Source organism: Lissotriton helveticus, chromosome 6, assembly GCF_964261635.1.
Source record: "Lissotriton helveticus chromosome 6, aLisHel1.1, whole genome shotgun sequence".
In the NCBI taxonomy this organism is placed as follows: domain Eukaryota; kingdom Metazoa; phylum Chordata; class Amphibia; order Caudata; family Salamandridae; genus Lissotriton; species Lissotriton helveticus.
This window is the reverse complement of record NC_136067.1, coordinates 1404486524-1404509007: the sequence shown is the minus strand read 5'-3', so window position 1 is coordinate 1404509007 and position 22484 is coordinate 1404486524. Positions and strand designations below refer to the sequence as shown.

The following is a 22484-nucleotide window of genomic DNA, read 5'->3' as shown; positions in this document are numbered from 1 at the left end:
TTGCCTTACATTTATGAGAATGAGGCATGAAGAACAGATAAATGAACGTGACAACAGTAAAATATGATGGTCTTTTGACAGTGAGATCCATTATTAAATGCAAATCTGTTTTCTTGGTTAGTGGTGTTTGAGTCCATTATTACAGCAGCATTAGCTTTACTGGAAAACCATAATCCTAAAATTCCCAGGTAAGCTGCAGCCTTCTAGTGTTCTCTAAGTAGCTCACAGAAGAAACCATCTTCTCTTTAGAGATCTTACTTAGGCCATTCCCTAGCACCTTCACGTCAGTTAACTTATTGGTGTTGGGAGCATCCCCTTCCTATTAAAATCCTTTACTCTAGAGTAAAGGATGTTGAATAACAGTTCACCATTGATTCCACCATTTCTTAATGGACACAGAGAAGAACCTATGCATAAGGCACTGCATTTAGGAAGGTGCCCATCCTTCAAGTTTCCCAGTCAGTGTAGGCCTCTCCAAGGAAACGAAAATGCTCTACTCAACTTGGAGATACCTTTTAACAGCATTTTAATCAGTGGGAATAACTTTTATATTGAAAACAGGCGTATTTTGAGGAGATGGTAAAGGATTTATATTGAGAAAATGTCGGACTGATAAGATGTGGGTCGAAACATATGGAAGAACTCAGTTAATGCTGTTTGCTTCAGCTCAAGCAGACATACAGCCTTGCTGCCTCTCCTCTGCTACAGCACCACCCTGCTAAACCTTATTGAGGTCACTCATTGCTTTCTATATAGAGCTGGACCTCTTTCACTACAGGTAATTACCGCTTTTTGTCTTGGGTGCATCAAAACTCTGCCAAGATTGGAATCTTTTGAAACCGAGTCTTCACATTGAGTTTTAAACTAAAGCTCTAGGCCCGTGGCTCCGGTTTCTAACATTTCAGTTTTAGGTGCCTTACCTCCCAAGCCCGTGCCTGCTCGCTCACCCAAGGAAGTCCTAACATCTGATAACCCTGCCCCCCTCTTGTGTGAAAAAACCTTTATGGAATATAGCAGGCTTAAGGTCAAAAAGAGATGACACTTTTGCAGAGCTTTCTTTTATCATGTCATATAATTGCCCTACAGGAAACCTGGGACATCACAAATATCTTTTTGGGATGCTTTTCTCTCGTTTTTTAAGTGTGCAACTTCCTCAACAGCGGGAAGAGCGAGGAGGTGTGGGGGGGGGGGGGGGTCTTTTAATGGTCTCACTTAAATTAACCTGCAAAAGTAGATTGATAGAGTGTCAATAACCACACCTGTTAGCAGCGGAGCTGACATTTAATAATCATTCCACTCTGTTAGTCGTTAATTTGTATAATTCCTCTACCAGAAGCTTGGAGACAGAACACTAAGTAGCCCTGGAGGGCTGCTTGAATATTATGGGGAGGGGGAAGCACTCCTACTGTGAGATAATAATCCTGGGTGACTTTAATATTCATTATGTCACCTTAATTGCACTGCTTCATTGGACCAAGGGGGGTTCTCATCCTTGGTCCCACCTTTTGAGCATTCACCATTAGACACTCGCATAGAGGCGCTCCTCTCAGCCAACAACCTGTACTGCTTAGAGCAAACTGAGGTGACTACGCCGGTTCCCACTTACACAGGTAGGGGTTGCCCTGGTACAATTGATTACGTAATGCTTTCATCACCTCTAGCCCAGGCTGTAGAGAAACTGAGCATTTCTTGGAGCAGCCATAGTGATCATGATCCTTAATGCTTGCGTTGGGCTATCTGTCTGCTCTACAAGGAGCCGAGGGTTGGAGTATCCCAAACCAGGATAATGGTACCAAAGATCAAGAGCGTAGGCTGAAGTGGGAGAAGGTGATACCGGAAAGATTCCTGGACAATCTGTATGCCGTATGCTCCTCAGAGATTTCAGTTTGCATGGACATTAATACACAGGAAAGGGCTGTCCTGGATGCATTTGACAAAATAACTAAACAGATAGCCTCTAGTCTAGAGACAGCCTCTACTAAGAGCAGGACTAAAGGCCCTAAGGCCAAGAGGTGGTTTGATGGTACTTGCACTACAGCCCATAGGAAGTTATTGTTAGCACTCAAGCAAGCCCTGAGAGATGAGGTAACAGTCAGGAGCTGCAGGAAGGCTTATAGGTCTGCATGCCACAAAGGAAGAAGTGCATCAGGGAACAAGCTTGTGAGGCTCTCGGACAAGCTAGTGTTTTGTCCGACAGCTCAAAGTTTTGGGTTTTCTGATACAGCCAACCATAGAACTGATTGTACTATACCTGCTGAGCGCTGGGTCCAGCACTTCGAAGGCATGTATAGTGGTAACAACTTAGAAGTATTTGTGGCACATGGTTACTCCGACTTAGCTAGTATCAGACTCTTCACTTTAGCATAGATGAGATTTACAAAGCTATCAGTTCAACCTCTGGCCGGAAAGCTCCTGGGTCGGATGGTGTCCCCTCAGACCTGCATCAGGCTGACCCTGCGGTTTGGGCAACGATTTTGGCATGGGTCTTTAATGCGGCCTGTGTGTGTGGTTTCCCTCCCTCCTGGGACAAGGCCATCATTATTCCCATTTACAACAGCATTTGCAATGCAATAGGTCTCGCAGTTACGCACGTTTAAGCTATTGGCATTGTAAATAACAATGGTTTTTATTTAAGCTTTTAAAAAGAAAACAAAAATAAAAGGCATTGTTATTTACATTGTCCATAGCTTAAACTCACATAAGAAAACAAGTTACTTACCTGTAACTACGGTTATCCAGTATTGGTATCTTTCATAGATTCACATGCCTGCCTGAATCATTCCCCGTCGTCGAGGCGGGAGTCCCACGGTAAAAATATATACAATAGCAGTGCCTAAAAATTTCTTGTAGTAGGCTGGCAAAGCCTAAAGGCCTAACTAGGCCCAAAACTTAGCAGCCTATCTACCTTATTATGTAAAAAGACCTGAAATAATAGCCTCAGCCAATCAGCTGTCCTCACCCTCTAGAACCTTCCTAGCTCAGACAGTTCTCCTCAGATTTTCCCAGCACAAGTGAGACTAAGTATCCATAAACAGAACTGCCCTGCCGGGGAGGAGGGTGGGTGCATGTGAATCTATGAAAGATACCAATACTGGATAACCGTAGTTACAGGTAAGTAACTGTTTTTCTTATCCAGTATTGGGGTATCTTTAATAGATTCACATGCCTGAATCAGAGTAGCAAGCAGTGACATCATGTCTGTCGTTAGAGGAAGGTGGGAGACAAAATAAATCATATACACCCCCACACAACCAGGAAGGTAATAGAGCACAAACTTGTTTACATAACATATGCATCAAAACCTTCATAAAGTACATAAGAGATAGGACAGGGGTAGAAAGTGCTAAAAGATCATAATGAAATACATATGCTTACAACAGTCAAATGAAGATGAAAAAACTATAAAAGATCTAACCTTAGTGAAGATGATGCTGCAGCACCGCTTCTCCAACTGCTGTATCATCATGATTTGCCGACTGCAGGCAGTAGTGCTTCGTAAAAGTGTCTCCAGCGTCACTCCAGCGAAAAGGGCCGTCGACGCTGACATTGTTCTGGTGGAATGCGCTTTAACCTTCCTCGTCAAAGGTTTGTTAGCTTTGTCATGACAGAAGATAATTGTAGACGACAACCATCTAGCAATAGTTGCCTTTGTTACAGCTTGGCCCATGGTGGCTCGACCGTAGGCAACAAAAAGCTAAGTAGATTTGCGTATGTCCTTTTTTTTTTTTAAGATAAAACTTAAGACAGCGTTTCACATCTAGGGAATGTAAAACCTTCTCCGCCGGAGTTTTAGGATCCGGGGAAAAAAGTCTTGAGCTTGACAGGTTGATTGATGTGGAATTGGGTCAGCACCTTTGGGATGAATCTTGGGTTGGTTCTAAGCGTCACAAAGTCCTTAGAAAATTGTAAGAAAGGCTGTGCAATGGTGAAGGCCTGTATCTCACTGACTCTGCGGGCTGAAGTGAGAGCCAGTAAGATAGCCACTTTCCAAGTTAGAAACTTTAGCTCCGGCTTGTGACTAGGTTCAAAAGGCCTTTTTAGAAGCTGAGACAGAACAATATTAAGATCCAATTCAGGAGGAGGAGGCCGAACTGGTGGAAACGCTCGGAATAGCCCTTGGATGGTTTGTTGGAACTCTTCCTGAATCTGGATATTGCCGCCAGATGCACCTTAATGGACGAGAAAACCAGTCCAGCCCTGGCTAAAGACAGTAGATAAGGAAGGATGGCTTCAGGTGGAGCTTGAACTGGATGAACATTATTTTCTCCACACCAGTAACAGAATCGTTTCCACTTAAAACGATATGTCCTGATGGTACTTTGCGCACAGGCCTGTGATAAAATCGCCCTGCAGTCTGAGGAGATGTTAAGGTCCTTGAACTCTAGGAAGTCAGGAGCCAGGCGTGCAAGTGCAGTGATTGAGGATCCGGGTGTTGGATCTGGCCTCCCTCTCTTGTTAACATTGACACTGTTGGTTTGAGACGAAGTGGAGGCTTCTGAGAGAGTAGAAGGAGCTCCTGAAACCAAAACTGTCTTGGCCAACGGGGGGCAATGAGGATGAGAGTGCAATGTTCCCTCTTCATCTTTTGCAGTACTTTCGGAATGAGCGGAATCGGAGGATAAGCGTATGCAAATATTCCGGACCATCTCATCAAAAGGGCATTTCCCCTTGACCCCTGTTGAGGAAACCTGCTGGCATAAAACAGGCATTTGCTGTTCTGCTGCGTGGCGAACAGATCCAGTGTTGGTGTTCCCCATGTTTGAAAAATACTCTCCACTTGATGTTGTTCGAGCTCCCATTCGTGACAGCCCGTGAAAGCCCTGCTGAGGTTGTCGGCTAGAGAGTTCTGGATGCCTTGCACATGTTCTGCTCTGAGGGATATGCCGTGGTGTATGGCCCATTCCCACATCTCCTGAGCCTCCAGCGACAGGGTGAGAGATTTCGTTCCTCCCCGTTTGTTGATATAGTACATGCTGGTAGTATTGTCCGTGTGCACCTGCACAGATGAATTTGCAATCCTTGGAAGGAAGGCTTGTAGGGACAGAAAAATGGCTCTCAGCTCCAGGCTGTTGATGTGTTTCTGCCGGTACTGACGAGACCATCGTCCTTGGATCTGAAGGTCCTGAAGGTGACCTCCCCAACCTTCCAAGGAAGCGTCCATAGTCAGGGTGAACTCTGGTATGTAGTGGAGAAAAGTGAGGCCCGGTGACAAATTGTGCGCCTTCGACCACCAGAGAAGGGCTTGCTTCATCTTGGACGTCACTTTGATGCGGCCGTCGAACGATCCGTTGACTTGCCTCCACTGTTGAAGTAATTCCTCCTGCAGCGGCCTCATTCTGAGTCTCGCCATAGGGATGAGGCTGATTGCAGACGAGCACATCCCTAGAAGGGAAGCAAATGTCCGAACTGAAAGTGACCTTCTTGCAAATATTTGTTTTGCGAGCTTTAGCAGTTTGTTTTGCCGCTCCTGAGTCAAGAACGCCTTGCACTGGCATGTGTTCAACACCGCTCCCAGAAAGGTCAACTCCTGGCGAGGTTGAAGCTGAGATTTGTTTGAATTGAGGGTCAGTCCCAGATTTGAAAAGAGGGAGAGGGAACTGTTGACCGCTTCCATCGTGGAGTTTCTTGATGGTCCTTTCAATAGCCAGTCGTCGAGGTATGGGAAAACTTGTATTCCCTGTGACCTCAGCATGGCTGCCACTGGAGCTAAACATTTGGTGAATATTCTTGGGGCCGATTTCAGGCCGAATGGAAGCACCTTGAATTGAAAGTGGACGCCAGCCACTGCAAATCTTAGGTATTTGCGGTGTTTTGGGTGAATAGGGATGTGGAAGTAGGCGTCTTCCAGATCCAGAGAAGCCATAAAGTCCCCTTTGTTGCGACAATTCAGAATGTCCGTCAGCGAGACCATGCGAAAACTCGGTTTCTTTAGATATTTGTTGAGCTTGCGCAGATCCAATATTGGACGCCACTCTCCTGAATTTTTCTCTACGAGGAAGAAGCGAGAATAAAATCCTTTCCCTTTCTGGGAAGCAGGAACTCGTTCTATCGCATTCTTGTGTAGCATCTTTAAGGCCTCTTTGAAGAGTAAGTGAAGACGAGGGGGAGGGGGACCCCTGGGCGGCACTGTTGGTGATTTCTGCAAAAACTCCAGAGTGTGTCCATTCCGGACTAGATCCAGGACCCACTGATCCGAAGTTATTTTCCGCCACTGTTGGTAAAAGGCGGAAATTTAGGCGCCCACGGGAAGGGGAGGATGAATGACTGACGTCCGGCAAAGCTCATTGGCGCTTGTTGGAATCACGCCCTTGATTGCTTGAGCGCCGTTTCCCTCCCTGACGAGAGAAACTACCAGAGGCAGGCTGTCTGTAGGATGATTGATAGTACGGTTGTTTGTACTGAGACTGGTACTGTCGATTTTGCTGGTTGGAATAATTCCCTCTGGAGGAGTAACCACGGCCTCTTGCTCCTCTAAAGGACCCTCTCTTGTATTGTAGGGTACCCAGGGATTTAGCGGTGTCCGTATCCGTTTTGATTGCAAGCAAAGCGTCATCGATGTGTTTTCCAAAAAGGGAATCCCCATCGTACGCCATGTCCAAGATTTTCGTTTGGACCTCAGGTCTGAAGGTGGTAGCCCTGAGCCAACCTTGACGCCTGAGGACTGCTGCTCCTGCCAATTGCCTGAAGTTGGTGTTTGAAATATCAAGGGCGCAATCAATGATTTCTGATGCCGCCCTTTCTCCCTCCAGCACAATCCTGCGTACCTCCGGTTGGCGATCCTCAGGGACCAGATCAAGGAACTCAGACAGATCTGACCACATCTGTCTATCATAACAGGCCAAAATAGCTAACGAATTAGCTGCCTTAATGGAGACTGCTGCATTGGCAGAGAACTTCTTCCCTATGGCATCCAGTCTCCTGCCTTCCTTGTCAGGTGGCGTTGAAATAGGAGCGGAAGGGTTTTTGGACCTTTGTTGTGCTGCCTGGGATATGACTGAGTCTGGGCGAGGGTGTCCTATTAAGCAAGATGGAGTATCGGATGGCGCACGATACTTCTTTTCAATTCTCGGTAGGACTGCCGGAATGGAAGCGGGCGTTTTCATGATGTTGAGGCCCTCCTTCCATATGTAATCAATAATGGGGATAGCTCTGGTAACTCTGCGATATCCCTCTTTAAAGTCATGCAAAAAGCAGTCAGACTGCTCAACTGTGACAGACAATTCAAATCGATTAGCCGCACGTTGCATAATGTTATGAAATCCGCCAATATCCGCAGGCGGAGAATCTGATGGGCGTGGCGCAGGCGGTGAAGGCATGGGAATGACAATCTTCCCACGGATCTATGGGTGTATTGTCTGGCAATTCGCCCTCTTCCCGGTCATCATCCTCATCATGAGAAGAGGTATCCGTGTCACCGTGGGGTGTAGGGCAGTATCCTGCCTCGGTGACATTGAAGCTCGCGGTGAAGGAGGCCTTGGTACGTCAACTGGGGCAGGCGGCACACAAGGTGCAGCTGAAGTTGGAGGAAATCTCTGGCGATAGTCTGCCAACATCGCTTGTAAGTCTTGAATTAAAGTAGATGGCAGATAACTTGTGTCCTCTGAACGAGGAGGTCTTGTATGGGGCGAATGATATCGCTTTGACAAATCTTCATTTGCATAATGCCCTTGGTCATCGTCCTCATCTTCCTCTTGATATTTGATATTTAATTGAGAAGGGTGACGGGCAACCCCAAAAGGTCCCTCATCCTCTTCACCTTCATCCGAATCATCCTCCACATATGTCTCCAAAAGGTGTGATGGTAAGAGTGGATAATAGTGGAGAGCCTCTGATAAGTTTTCATTTGGAAATGGGAATATTGCACCCTCGTCGGAGGTGTGTCGGGCAACAGATGAGCGGATGCCATTGTTTTTGTAGTAGTCGATGATGACAAACCCGTTGTCATAGGAATTATCGTCGACGGGACTGTTGACGGCTTCTCCGTCGATGGAACTGTCGGCGACTGGATTGATGTTGTCATCGACGGGACCGTTGATGGTGTCTCCATCGACGAGGTTGTTGATGGTTTCTTCGTCGACGAGTCCTTCGTCGACGAGGTTGTCGATGATGTCTTCGACGACTAGTCCTTCGTCGACGAGGTCGTCGATGGTGTCTTCGTCAACGAGTCCTTCGTCGACGAGCTCGTCGATGGTGTCTTCGTCAATGAGACCTTCGGCGATGGGATCGTCGATGGGCCAGTTGATTTCGTCGTCAGGGCCTTTGTCGACGCGGCTGAAAGGAACTTCGTCGACGGAGGCGTCGTCGATGGGACAGTCGACGATGATTTCGACGGCAACTGGCCCTTAGTCGTGCAAGGCTTGACCGGCGACGACAATATTTTAGCAGACACCAGAGGAGAAGTAATAGCCGAAGTGGTGACCGCAGCAGAAGAAGTTGAAGAGGTCAAAGTAGTAGTGTGAATAGACACCAGAGAAACAGTCTTAGTCTGGGCTGTACTCACAGTGGACGGTCTTGAAGGAGACGATGCACTCTTAGAGGGTTCCGAGACCCTTTGAGAGGGTTTAAGTTTTTTCCTCCTGTCAGGAGAAGAGCTCTCCCTGGATCTGGCTCTCTTGCTCGAGGTAGAGGCCTTGTCCTCATCATCTGTGGAAGACGATTTTAACCACGAAAGAACCCTTGCCTCTCTATCCCTGATAGTTTTTGAAGGGAAGGTACGGCAAATCCTACAATCCTTCACAACATGTGAAGGGTGCAGACAATAGATGCAGTCAGAGTGCTGGTCGTCCACATGGACCCTCTTCTTATAGCAGGTTCCACAAGCCTTGAAAAGAGCCTTCTTTTCAGACATTTTGAAGAAAAAGAGACAAAAACTGAGTAGGCACTCAGGGAGACTCCCTTACACACGAAGTGCGGTGAAAATCTGAGGAGAACTGCCTGAGCTAGGAAGGTTCTAGAGGGTGAGGACAGCTGATTGGCTGAGGCTATTATTTCAGGTCTTTTTACATAATAAGGTAGATAGGCTGCTACGTTTTGGGCCTAGTTAGGCATTGCCAGCCTACTACAAGAAATTTTTAGGCACTGCTATTGTATATATTTTTACCGTGGGACTCCTGCCTCGACGACGGGGAATGATTCAGGCAGACATGTGAATCTATGAAATATACCCCAATACTGGATAACTGCGAGACCTGTTGCATTGTTTTTTCAGTTTTACACATTGTACCATCAAGGTATATTCATTAAATAAATTGCATCCGGGAACATGGAATGGCAGGACCCACAAGCCAGAAATCCCTCTTTGTAAGAAGATGCAAAGTGGATGAAGGTTTGCTATGGCAACCTCGAGTTCTCACAGATGTTCCAGGCTTCTGCGAGCACGTGTGCATGGGCCTATCATTTGTTCACCCTGGCTGTACAACCTTGGCAATGTCAACAGATAAAGGATGTCATTGCAGAACTTTTACTTCACTAGCCTGCTCCTCTAGCTTGGGGTGGGTGCAGGCTTGAACAGCATACAATATTCAGGCTGATTCATGAAATGAGGCGCTACCTCTGATGGTAAGGTAAGGTGTTCATGAAAGTGTGAGACCTAACAACACGCATCTTTTCATCTTGTTGTGTTTCCATGTGAGGGAGCACGTGGCGTGATCTTACCTTTCTTATCTTTTGTTGCTGGTTTTAAACGCCTCACACTATGTTAAGGTCCAGCCCTTTTATTTAGATTAACCTTTTCAAGTGTGGTTTACAGTAAAATATAGCGTGACGCGGCTTAAATGTTTACAGAAGATTTTGTTATGTATCGGGTTCTCCGAGTTCACACCAGTTCATTTTATAACATATTTGTCGTGCACTAGACATCGAAGCCGACAGGGGGGGGGAGGGGCTCCCTGTCAGTTCTGGGGTTGGGGTGCTTCGATTGGGGGGTTCATGCTTTCTATGGGCTCCCTGTCAGCTCCGGGGTTGGGGTGCTTCGATTGGGGGAGGGGGGGTCATGCTTTCGACAGGCTACCTGTCAGCTCCCGGGGTCGGGGTGTCAAGGACCTCAAGACCTAGGTCTTACAGTGACCCCAGCACTTAGAGGATCTGCCCCCTACCCGCCCCTTGAGACCGTCACGTTTGAGTAGTTGCGCGTGACTGGTTGGGGCGTCCCCTCCTTGTTGCTCCCCTCACAGAGGGCTGGCTGCCTCCATGAAGCTCCCAAGACACATGTTCAGCTGTTCTTTGTTTTAGCTCCTGTGTGTCAGAGCACAAGCATACACTGCTGAGTTGCTCTCACGCTGTCACGCTGTCACGCTGTCACTCTCGCTGTCACACTCTGCTGTCACGCTGTCACTCTCGCTGTCACTCTCACACTCTGCTGTCACTCTCACACTCTGCTGTCACTCTCACACTCTGCTGTCACTCTCACACTCTGCTGTCACTCTCACACTCTGCTGTCACTCTCACACTCTGCTGTCACTCTCACACTCTGCTGTCACTCTCACACTCTGCTGTCACTCTCACACTCTGCTGTCACTCTCACACTCTGCTGTCACTCTCACTCTGCTGTCACTCTCGCTGAGATATACAGCGATGTCTCACACTCACACACTTATCTTTCACTCACACACACACACACACTCCCTCAGGCATACACAGCTGCCTCTCTCCGTTACCCATACACAAACCGAGGCTGCTGTCTCTCTCCCTCACACACACTGTTCCTATTGTGAAGCACTCTGACACCTTCGGGTAAAGTCCGCTATAAAAACGCATAAAATAAATACATAAAATAAATAAACGCTGCTGTATCTCCCTCAGACAGACACACCTGCCTCACGCACACTGCTGTCTCCCACGGTCTGTGGCTGCGCCGGGCACGGACTGCCAGTCATGTGACCTGCTGGATGTGGCGCTGAGTCACTTGGGCAAACCCTCCAGGACGGCGGCACCCGGGGTCGGACTGGGACAGTAAATAGACCCGGCACCTAAATAAACGTGGACCATGCAAGTGTTACAATACACGTTCCTAATGGAGAATTAAAAAGTTTTAAAAAATGCATATAAAATGCAATAACGGTAGCGAGTGGCCATGCAGCACTTTGCTGCTGCTTCCTACTTAAACTAGCGAGACCGGAGGGGCCGTTCCGAAAGCGGACAGGGCGGCAACGGAAACCCTCCTTTCTAATGGGAAGCCAGCTTTTACCATGAACGCTGCCGCTACCCAATAAAAAGGAGGGGCGGGGCTTAGGCTCCCTTTTTGTTTACAAGATCTCTCAGAGGGCGGGGCAGCTATGCTCAAGGGATGACCTTGTTTGTTATCGACCTATCTCGCATCTGGACTCAACTGCAAAAACAATGGGGAAAGTGATACTGGACCGTTTAACATTGTAGCTAGACCATTTTAATTTTATATCTGACCTACAATACGGTTTTAGGCAAGGCAAAGGGACGCTGGATCCATGTCTCAACCTGCACTTGGTAGTTGGAAAATATACTATTGCCAAGAAGGGCATTCTACATATGACTTTTATGAACTTGACGTCAGCGTTGGACTGTGTCAATAGAACAAAGCTGTGGCTGACCCTCCAGGATTTGGATCTGGATACGGAATTGGTGGCCTTCTTACATGCCTAACCATAATAACTCCAAGGCAGCAGTAAGATTTAATGAGGATGGCGGCATAACAAACTCCTGGGTGGTCAAGAAAGGTGTCTGGCAGGGTGCATTTTGGCCCCCTGTTCAAGCTGTATACCAACAAACTAGGAGACATCCTACCATCCGGCTGTTAAGACATCCCGAGTGCTGGATCCAAGATGATCCCATCCCTCTTGTACGCAGACGACGCGGTCCTGTTTGCCAGAACCACGTGGGTCTTCAAAAACTTTTATATGGCTTTATGGATTTTATGGACTCACTTGACCTAGACACCCATTTCTTAAAATCCCACACTATGTAGATAGACTCTCTGAAGCCTGCCAGTTTTTAGTTTGTTTGCAAAGAGGCAGAATTAACAAAAGTGTCAACCTTTCCATATCTGGGGGTGCAGTTCGATGATAGAGGGACTTGGTCTGGGCAAAGAATGCACACAAAGAACGTTCTGGCCAGAGAAGCCAGGACAACCTTGGAGTTTCCAAAAAGCTTGGGCTCTAAGCCCATCCCCGCCTTGCTTAAGAAAAATGCATTTCTATGGCCACGTATGGGTCTGATGTCTGTAGTTATAAAGATGTGAGAGAAAATAAATGTAAACTTCTTGCCGTCCGTCTCCCCCACCCCCACTAACCCGGTGTACATCCTACATGAGGAACTGGGCATGGGGTGTATCACAGACCTGATTGCCATTGCCCCGTTGCTGCGCTGGTTGAGAATCTGGGCTTGTCCCACTCCTAAATTAAATCAACTGGTCCTCATTGATTGCACTGCCCATGAGGGGGCCCCACGTATGCCCTGGCTAAATTATATTAGGGTGCAAATGACATGGTTGTGTTCCCCTGATTTGTATGCTAAACCTAGGCCCCTAGGCCCGGCAGCCTTTAGAGACATTAAACAACAGTTTCTGGCCAAAAGGCAGGAGCTTAGGGAAGGTAACGAGTAAACTAAGCCTACTGTGAAAAGGTTTGTTACACTGAGCCTGTGCATACAGGTATAGTCATATTTGTTGTTGGTCACTAAGGCTTACCAGTGCTTTGTGTTAACCAGATTATGATTGAATCTGGTACCCTGGTTATTAGCCGACCCCAAAGGCTACACAAAACCTGGAGCACTAAAGCCCTGCTCTTGTGACACTTTTTCTAAGCAGGACACTCTACACTTAATTTTTTGGTGTAATTTCTAGGATTCCTTCCACAAAAAGTTCAAACTCCCACTGCTCTGAAATTGTCAATTTGTTCAAGTAATACCAGCACTACTATATCTTCAAATGCTTTCTTCTGCTATGGTTTGCTTTGGGGTCACAAGCTTTTTAACAGGGGCCACTACATAGGAAGAGGCTGTTTTTGCAGTAGTCAGGCTGTATCTGTAAACGGTGTTCTGGGAACTACATGTATCACCTTGTGTCCGTTATGCTAACTCCCTAGCCTATATACTGAGTTAATGCTTTATTACTCATGCACTTTATTTGCCGTATTTTATGTTTATTATAATGCTCAGTGACGGCTTTTAAAAACGGGTTTTTAACTGTATTCGTGTATACGGTTGGTTTTTAGCCTTTTTGACTTGTGTGATTTGGTTTTTTAACTGCATATGTGGGATCTTTTAATTACTGCATTTTTTATGAAATGTTTGCTTTTATGGCTTTTAGTGGCTGAATAAAGTATTTTTTTGACTTGAATACAGCTTTTGGTCTAAACTAGCAGTTCTTTACCTGTGGTCTGGTGACCTCAGGGGAAGGGGGTGCGATGCCTACTCAGTGGAGTATACTACAGCTTAGAAAAGAAAATAATATTAAGAAATTAGCGTAAGATAAAATTATAACATTTTACAACGTTCTGTTAACGTGAAGGAATTTGAAATTGGAGGCTAAATTGTATGTTGTTATCCTCAGATTGATTTCTGAGAGCAGTGAATGTGCAAGCGTAATAGTTTGGACGACGGACGGGCTTAATTAAATTTTAAAAAGCTACAAGCTTCCATTAAAATTACATTTTTGGTTATTATATTTGTGAATTAAATACGATTTTTCACATTTGTTAGATGAATGCTTGCTTCTGTATTTTTTTGCATTGTTTTGTGGTTCAAATAATCGAAATTGACTTCCAGTAACGACTCAGTGGGGAACTCTTGATTTCAATAGTGATTCAGCAGATGTCCCCTGATATTAGTAATAATTAAGTGGGTGTCCATAGAATGGGGGTCCACACAAAAGGTTAAGAACCACAGCTCTACACCATCTTAGGCACTCGCCTCAATTTTTTTAGGCTTTGGATGACCATTTTATGCTGAGTAAGGTCAAAACTGATACACGTGCCAAACTACATTTTTTTTTTAACCCGGCTGTGCATGATCAAACTTAACTTGCCAACCTGCATCCAGGGAAGGCTGATTTGTGTCTCTTGAACCAAGCCAAGTTGTAGACTCTGCATGAACAATTTAAGGTTAATAAAACTAGTCTGTATGTTCCCAAAAAAAAGGATGGACTTTTATGTGGGCATGCCTAGGCATTAACATTTCCAGGTATAGAACAACGAGGCCCTGGAAAAAGGAAATCTGACACAAGTAAAGGAGGCACAACCTATCTTCCAGAGTGATGGCCGATTTGTTAGTGTTTGCTACCCCAGATAAGTGTAGCTTAACCTCCATAAGGTCTTCTGCACACAAAGTGTATTCATTCGTAAAACAGGACGATGGGACGGATACACGTGAGCTGTAGCCTGTCACACAAGTTGGATGCTACAAAAGCATCTAACTCTATGCTTTGGCACTTTATGTTAGATGCCTCGTATATGAATTAGTCGTAAAGTGAGTGTGCACTAACCATTAAATTTGACATCCCTACCCGCGTCATCAGACCCTTGACAGGGACATTCCAGAACCCATTCTTTTCCTCAATGTGTACCCTGAAAAATCTAGACACCAGCTGAGCTGAGCGCAAGTGTTAAAGTTACAGACATGCTACTCTATATTCAGAATCTGCCACTCGCACTGCTTTATGCCTCAGGCCATGAGAGTATCAACAGCTTTCTATCAGCAGGAGAGAAGGGCGAAGAGGATCCACGCCCTATGTAGAGTTTTGCAGCACACTGTTACCACAAAGAGACAGATATAGAAATAACTAATCAAGACAATACTGACGGCAAGGTGTACACAGAGCACTTTCATCATTAGATTCCATAAGCTAAGTGCTAATCAAATGAGACACATCAACAATCATTAATAATCAATTTCTCCATCAGTGCTACTGATAATGAAGTGACTTCCATGAGAAGCTAGCCATGAAGAGGTCAAGTAATAAAGGGCCAGTGCCTTCAAGGACAGTCTAACAAAATGTTTAAGAAGGATAAATGTTTCATATTACAGGCAATTAGGTCTGGCTGACTGGAGGTATTGTCGTTAGTCATTACTGTACTGATGAAGAAACAAAGTTGCACAGTACCAAAAGTACAAACAACTTTATATGATTTCTCAAAGCGGACCCCATCTTCTGTTGTTCTGCCAAATACAACATCATGCTCCCTTGGGACTATCTGGACTTAACAGTAAAGGAAATCGAAAAAGCAACACCCAAAACAACACTAACGTATTCATGAAAAGAAAACTCATTATACAGGCAACAAAGTGCAACTTTGAAATAGTATTGTGTATTCTTATTGTAGGATTCAAGTTTCTGAATGAAGGATTGAATCTTCATGAAATGCTGCTTCACAAGTCTGCTGCTCTGAACTTTCCCCATAAAATGTGCTTTATTTGAAATTTCCTAAAAACTTTTCCCATATAAACATCATATTGAGACGTTCACATGGTTTATGAATGTGCGGCATATAGACCGGACCTTTCCATCCATTTATGTTGTGATAAAACATAGAAGCTCAACTCTCTTGTATGTTAAAATATGTAATATAATTATACTTTTAGTTATATAGTATAGTTTAGAATATGCATGTAGTGTATACAACTGGAAGATCATGTGTCACACTTGTTGTATAGCCAACGGGAACAAGGTTGATATTTTACATGCAATGGTGACAAATTTACCCTTCTGTAATATAGGGTATGTAGTACATCCAAAATTAAAAAAACGTGTTCGGAAATAAAATCATATAAATGGGCTCCTACTAAATATATGTAGATACCCTATCAATGGCTAGCCCACAGAAGTGGATCAAACAAATGCAATGATCCCACCAATTTTTTTTTTATATGAAATCAGCAAAAGGAAGAGGAAAATATTTTTTTAATGTAACCTACACTATATAATGATCAGCATCCAGCACCAGGTAATCATCAAGCAGCACACCAACCAAAGGTGAGTATGTATGCATGTAATTATGCAAGAAATTCTGCAGTTATAGTTACCGGAGCTCACTATAACTTACGCCCCGCAATGCACTGCTTATGTCCGCACACATTACATCACTCATGACATGATCAGGGACATCACTGATGATATCTCCACGCAGTCCCCCTCCGATTACCTACCTTTTAAGGCTGGTACGAGGGGGTTAGGGTCCCCAGTGCTGAAATTGCCCCAGGGAGGGGGCTACACAGCCACCCTCTCCTGTGAAATGCAGAGGGCAGAAAAAAAGAGCAAAAAAGGCTCAACAGAGGGCAGGAAAAAAAAGCAGAAAAGTCTCAATAGAGGGCAGAAAACGAGCAGTAAAGGCAAGAGAGCAGAAGAGGCAAGAGAGCAGAAGAGGCAAGAGAGCAGAAGAGGGCAAAGCAGGGAGCAGAAATATGAGCATAAAAGGCAAAACAGCGGCAGAAAAACGAGCAGTAAAGGCAAAACAGAGGGCAGAAAAACTAGCAGACTCATGCATCCACTCACAGACACTCATGCACCCTCTCAAAGACCCACTCAGAGACATACAGCCACTCACAGAGGCACTCAGACACTTACACACCCATTCACAGACCCATTCAAAGACATGCACCCACTCATGCACTCATTCATAGACCCACTGAGACACTCATGCACCCACTCACAGAGCCACTCAAAGACTCACTCACCCACTCACAGTACAACTAAGAGTCTCATGCACTCTTACAGACCCAATAAAAGACTCATGCACCCACTCAGACTCACAGACCCAGTTGGTGACTCCCGCACCCACTCACAGACCCATTCAGAAACTCATGCACTCACAGACCCATTCAGAGAATCATACACTCACAGACCCATTCAGACAATCATGCACTCACTCACAGAGCCATTTAGTGACACACACACTCACAGACCCACGTACTCACTCACAGACACACACCCCCTTACAGACACAGTCAGACACTCAGTCACATACTGAGACACACACCTGTGGAGGCACATGCAAACCTACTCAGTGACTGACACCCACTACAAGACCCACTCAGACACGCACCCACTCAGAGACCCACTAAGACACTGATGCACCCACTCACACCCAGGGAGACACTTATGGAGCCACTCCCAGACCCATTCAGACACCCACTCGCAGACCTACTGAGAGACTCATGCACTCACTCACACACTCTGTTAAAGGTTACTGGTTACAGTTAGGAAATAAAAAAAATTAAAACCTTAGGAATTCACTTAAAAAACCAAAGGTTGCAACGATGTTATTGTTAGGAAATAACAATAAAAAAACAGACATTCACTTTTAAAAAACAAAGGTTACAGGGACGTTATAATTAGGAAATGGAATTAAAAAAAGCCTTAGAAATTCATTGAAAAAAACAAAGGTTACAGGGACATTATAGTCAGGCTACGATTTCAATCATACAAAACCATAGAAATTGAGCAGTTATAATACCATGAGCCAACTATAACGTATGCCCCCACAATGCACTGCTTATGACCTCACATATTGCAGGACTCATGACATCACTGATTACATCACGAATAACATCTCAAATGACATCACTGATAACATCATCCACAGAACCACTCACACACCTAAACAACCTCTCAAACACCCACACAACCACTCACATACTCAGTAACAGACCCATACAAGTACTCACACAACCACTCACTCATCCAGTCATACACTCATTTCACTCATACAGTCACTCACACAGCCACTCACCCATACAGTTACTCATAAAACCACTTATTTACCTCTGAAGCCACTTACACATCCACTCACTCACCCATACAAGCACTCCCTCACACACCCGCTTACAAACACTCACACTTCCGCTCACTCACCCATACAGCCATTCACACAGACACTCACTCTCCAATACAGCCTCTCACACATCAACTCACTTAACCAAACATCCACTCAAACAGCCACTCACTCATGCAACCCTTCACCCAAACAATCACTCACCCACCCACTGATGGAACCATTCACACAGCCACTCGCTCAACCATACAGCCACTGACACACCGTCACTCACCAAAACAACTACTCAGAAAGCCTAAGACACCCACCCAGGTACTCACACACACCCACGTATACACCCATAGAGCCACTCACACACCCATACACGCACTCAGACACACCCTCACATACAGTTACACACAATCACATAGCCACACACATAATCTATGTTAAAAAATTGAATCACTCAGTAGTACAGACAGTATACCAATGTAACTTTTGTGGTACCTTAGTATAAATGTTTAACAATCAAACTTTTAGGAAGCATTCAGAAGCACAGGATGATGTCATCAGTGATGTCACTGACCATGTCATGAGTAATGTAATACGTGAAGTCATAAGCAGTGCTTTGCGGGGGCGTAAGTTATAGTTTGCTTAGGTAACAACTGCTGAATTTCTATTGTTTTGTATGAGTGAAATCTGAGCCTAACTAAAACTTCCCTGTAACCTTTGATTTTTTCAGTAAATATATATATATATATATATATATATATATATATATATATATATATATATATATATATATATATATATATATATATATATACACATACATATACATATATCATTTTTTTAAACTGAAAACTGCTTCTAAAAACACAAATTAAAAATCCCATTATTTTCCACAACTTGAATACCCAATGAAGTCTTACCTTGAAGTAGCCTGCGCCTCCCTTATGATCTGAGTGAAGCGATCTGAGAGAGGTAAGCAGATCGGTCCCAGAAGTAACTCAAAGCTAGGCTGCATTAGCTCTGTCAATCCCTTCATAAAGCTGCTGTCACAACAGTACACCTTGTTGTGCGGTGTAATCATGTAAGGCACGAAGCTATAATTTCCAGTGCACATCTGTGGGCATGTGAGAAGATGTATTGTGTTACACATTTTTTTTATTTTAACTGAGCACACATTACAAACAGATGACAACTGGATAATGCAACCTCAATTTACATCAGTAGCGTATCAAGGGTGCAAAATGCAAGTATGGCAATTTAACCTCTGCTATCCTGGTTTGGTATTAAGATCAGTCACTAATTGTGAGTGCAATGGGTCTATCATACACCTGTGTTTTGTACTACTCCACCAGCACAACTTTACATTAAACACATTTTTTGTTAATCAGAACTTTTCAAATATTAATTCATCAATATCGCGTAAACAGCCTCATTGAATAGTATGCCAGCCATAGTAGATAAGGCCCTGGTTTCACAAATATGTCCGGACCTGGCAGCTCAGACTCATTTTTAGTTTTGGCTAGAGAAAGCAGCTATCTGTAAAACCCATAGTTACACATTCTTTAAAATTAACAGATAAGTATTTTGCACTCGTCTCATACTAGTGACTACTGTATCATTCAGCCTCCTATGAAGTGCTTGCCTTGGAGCTGCCACCTCACTCCAGGTCATTAGGGAGACGTCTCCAGTCCTGAACTTTTCTCCTACAAATCTTTAATCAGGTGTGTTAGACTAATTAGTTCAATGGGAGCAAAGGAAGGTTAATACACCCAAATTGCAGTAGGCGATCACACGAAAGTTCAAGACTTGCAACAGTGCCCATCACCATCTAATAGGAAGGGGTCACCCTATTGCCTTACAATGTTCAATTAGCTATTTTGCATCTTGAAAATACACTGAATCAGCACACAGACTCTTTAATGAACAGATGCATTTTACACAAAAAGCATTTTTATGTTCTCTTAATGTTGTAGTCAGAATACAAAATAGAAGCTAGACCTATTTGCCATGCCCGTGCTTGTTTGGATACTTGGCAACCACTAAACCAGGGCTAGGTTCAAACAAGCTCCTCTGTGATGCTTTCTTTTAAAAAGAAAAACCCAAGCAGAATCCGGCTAAGTGATGAAGAACTGCTACAACAGCAGTTTGGGCACATACAAATTCAAAATGTGTGTTTTTTTCCTTCAACTAAAATTTTTGTTCAAAATAAATAGAGAAAATATGTTTCCTGGGTCCAATGTTGAGATCTAACCTGTTGAAGGTTAGTAATCAGAGACAGCAACATGAAGAGGATGAGGCCTTACGGCTAAAGCAGTCACCCTCGAAGCTGGGGAACCGGGTTCGAATCTCGGCAACGACGCTCAACATCCTGTGGTTCTGGGCAAATCACTTAATCTCCCCGTACCTAACAAAAATGAATGTGCCCTTCTGTAACTAAACTGGGGCTATGTAATTCGCTCTGATACCAGATGTCTCGGGTCTAGTTCGCGCTATATAAAACTCTACATAATATGAAACATTCCGTCATATAAATTAATGTTAATACATGTTGGCTTTTTCAGAAATAGTTTAGAAAATAATTGTATATATCAGGGCACTTCACCTACACGGTCTATATGTACCTATAACAGCATTTGAAGATTTGTAATGTTTCAGGGGACATTTAACCAGGGGTTTAGGTTTCCTTCTTAATAGAAGTATCTGTGATTGTATGCGTTAACTCGGAGTGCGTGCTTGTGGAAGCCAGGGGCTGAGGAACTAGAATATCAGGCTGATGCGGACTAGAAACTGAGTGTGACAGATAGAAGTTAAGTGGGAGAAGCTAAGGTTTCAGCTCGCTCCCACGAGTGTTAGAAGCTAAGAGTTGTGTTGCTTCGGTTTTCCTGAGGATGTCTGATAAAAATCACTCAAGGTAGGTCTTAACTTTCAGAATGATACCTGTGGACAGTGCTGAAGTTGAGCCAGTGGCTGGCAAAAGTCTGCCTTAATGCTACCCCTCAGCTGCTGAGGGGTTGGATTAAGGCAGACATTTGCCAGCGGTCACTATACCGCCTGACAAAACCCTAAGATGCAGGCTCATGGGGCAAACTATATGTGAAATAACTGGATCACAATAGGTCTTTTCTTTTTCCGCTACACAGAGGGCCCACTCAAGCCCAGAAGCAAAACCAAGTAGCCGATTTTTGCTACTAGGTTTTAGGACTTTAGGCATACTACATTTAATTAGAATTGAGTACTGTTAGTAGGGACCAACAGAGGTCCTGAGAAATAAGCAGGAGGGGACTGCTTACGAAAAAAGTCATGTCGACCAAGTAGATAGCGTAACTCGCCCTACTTAAAACCCCCTTTTTTACTGTTCCCAGCCAGAGAAGTCATTAAATCACTTTTTTTCTACTAGCCAGGGAATTTTTAATTTTATTTTTTTACCTTTCACTTATATAGGTCCCTACACTTCATCCTAATTACTTTTCACTGTCCTACACATCACACATAGCCTATTGTCTAAAATTAAGTGCTCCCGCGTAGTTCGTAGCACGCCCCGCCGAGGGACGGGAAGACCCCTATGATGAAGCATGACACTAAGGGATTCTTAGTGTGTGAGGGGTATTTTGAAAGCACATAGTGCTCCCCCTTTGCCATTTGCAAAGAGAGCCTTTTTCACCACCTTTAGATATAAGACCTTCACCAATAATTGAAAAACCAATACATTATTCACTCCCTTCACATTAATAGAATCTCATTGGTACATTGTTTCATCCATAGAAAATCCGTCCATACTCCGGATTTCGTGCCTATTTCCACCCTGGAAAATATTGTCTTGACAAGAAGAAATTTCGAACAATTTCTATAGTGGGTTGAAATAAAGTTGGTGAATAACCAAAAATAAGTACCTTCAGGGATGAGCACAACCTTTCAGGGCATTTCAATGATAGAACCCCCACTCCCCCTCCCCCCCACATTCCACTCATGGAAAAAGACTTGCTCATATGGAAAATCTTTGTATCAATAAAGTTTTTTAAAAGTTTAAGACCACCCTTCTGGAAGAATGATATTTGAGAATATAAATAGCTATAGGAATCGAACCCTTAAGGCAATCCCAGTAAAATTCAAGATTCCGTAGGGACTTGAAGTGTATCATAATATGAGGAATAGTGGTCCCTATGGTAAACAAAAAAAAGAAAATAACTACTTTTTTCAAATACTCTTCATATTATTAAAAAATATAAATAAAAAAATTATCCAATAAATGAAATGTGCAGTGGTGCTTGATGCTCAATCAGTGATACATTGGTGCATTATATACATGTATCTCCGCTTATGGGCACTGTCCAAATACACAGCTGTAAGAAAATCAACATAGGTCTAGTGCCAGATGTCGATCACCTTTCGATCCCATCACAATTAAGGGATCATCATCAGGACTAAGGATAGGGATAGCCTGAGACAGAGCAGTTCTCCCACCGCGGGTGGTAAAACGAATGGGGAGCTGGACAACCAGAAGAGCAGTGGTGTGTCCCAAATTGGACTACCAGTTATGAGGAAGCACGTATTAACAAACAGTCTCCAGCATAAAGAATGCAGCTTTTCCAAAATTAGATTAGCCGTCAGAGCAGTTGGCTTAGAACTTATACGTTTGTGCCCGGTGAATTTCCACAATAGGGTATTCCAAACGGCTTCAAGTCAGAGCAATGTGTTCAGCGAAGACAGGGTTTTTATTGTTTACCATAGGGACCACTGTTCCTAATGTTATACCTA

General features: G+C 44.2%; 1 protein-coding gene across 2 annotated transcripts in view; it reads right to left on the bottom strand.

The window, feature by feature from the left end:
* MAP3K5 (mitogen-activated protein kinase kinase kinase 5) overlaps nucleotides 1–22484 on the bottom strand; it is a 1111277-nt gene that overhangs the window by 689273 nt on the left and 399520 nt on the right. For both annotated transcript variants that reach the window (XM_078649188.1, XM_078649189.1), the window contains exon 4: nucleotides 18650–18843. In XM_078649188.1, coding sequence (XP_078505314.1) covers nucleotides 18650–18843 — 194 coding nt within the window. The remainder of the gene's footprint in view (nucleotides 1–18649; nucleotides 18844–22484) is intronic.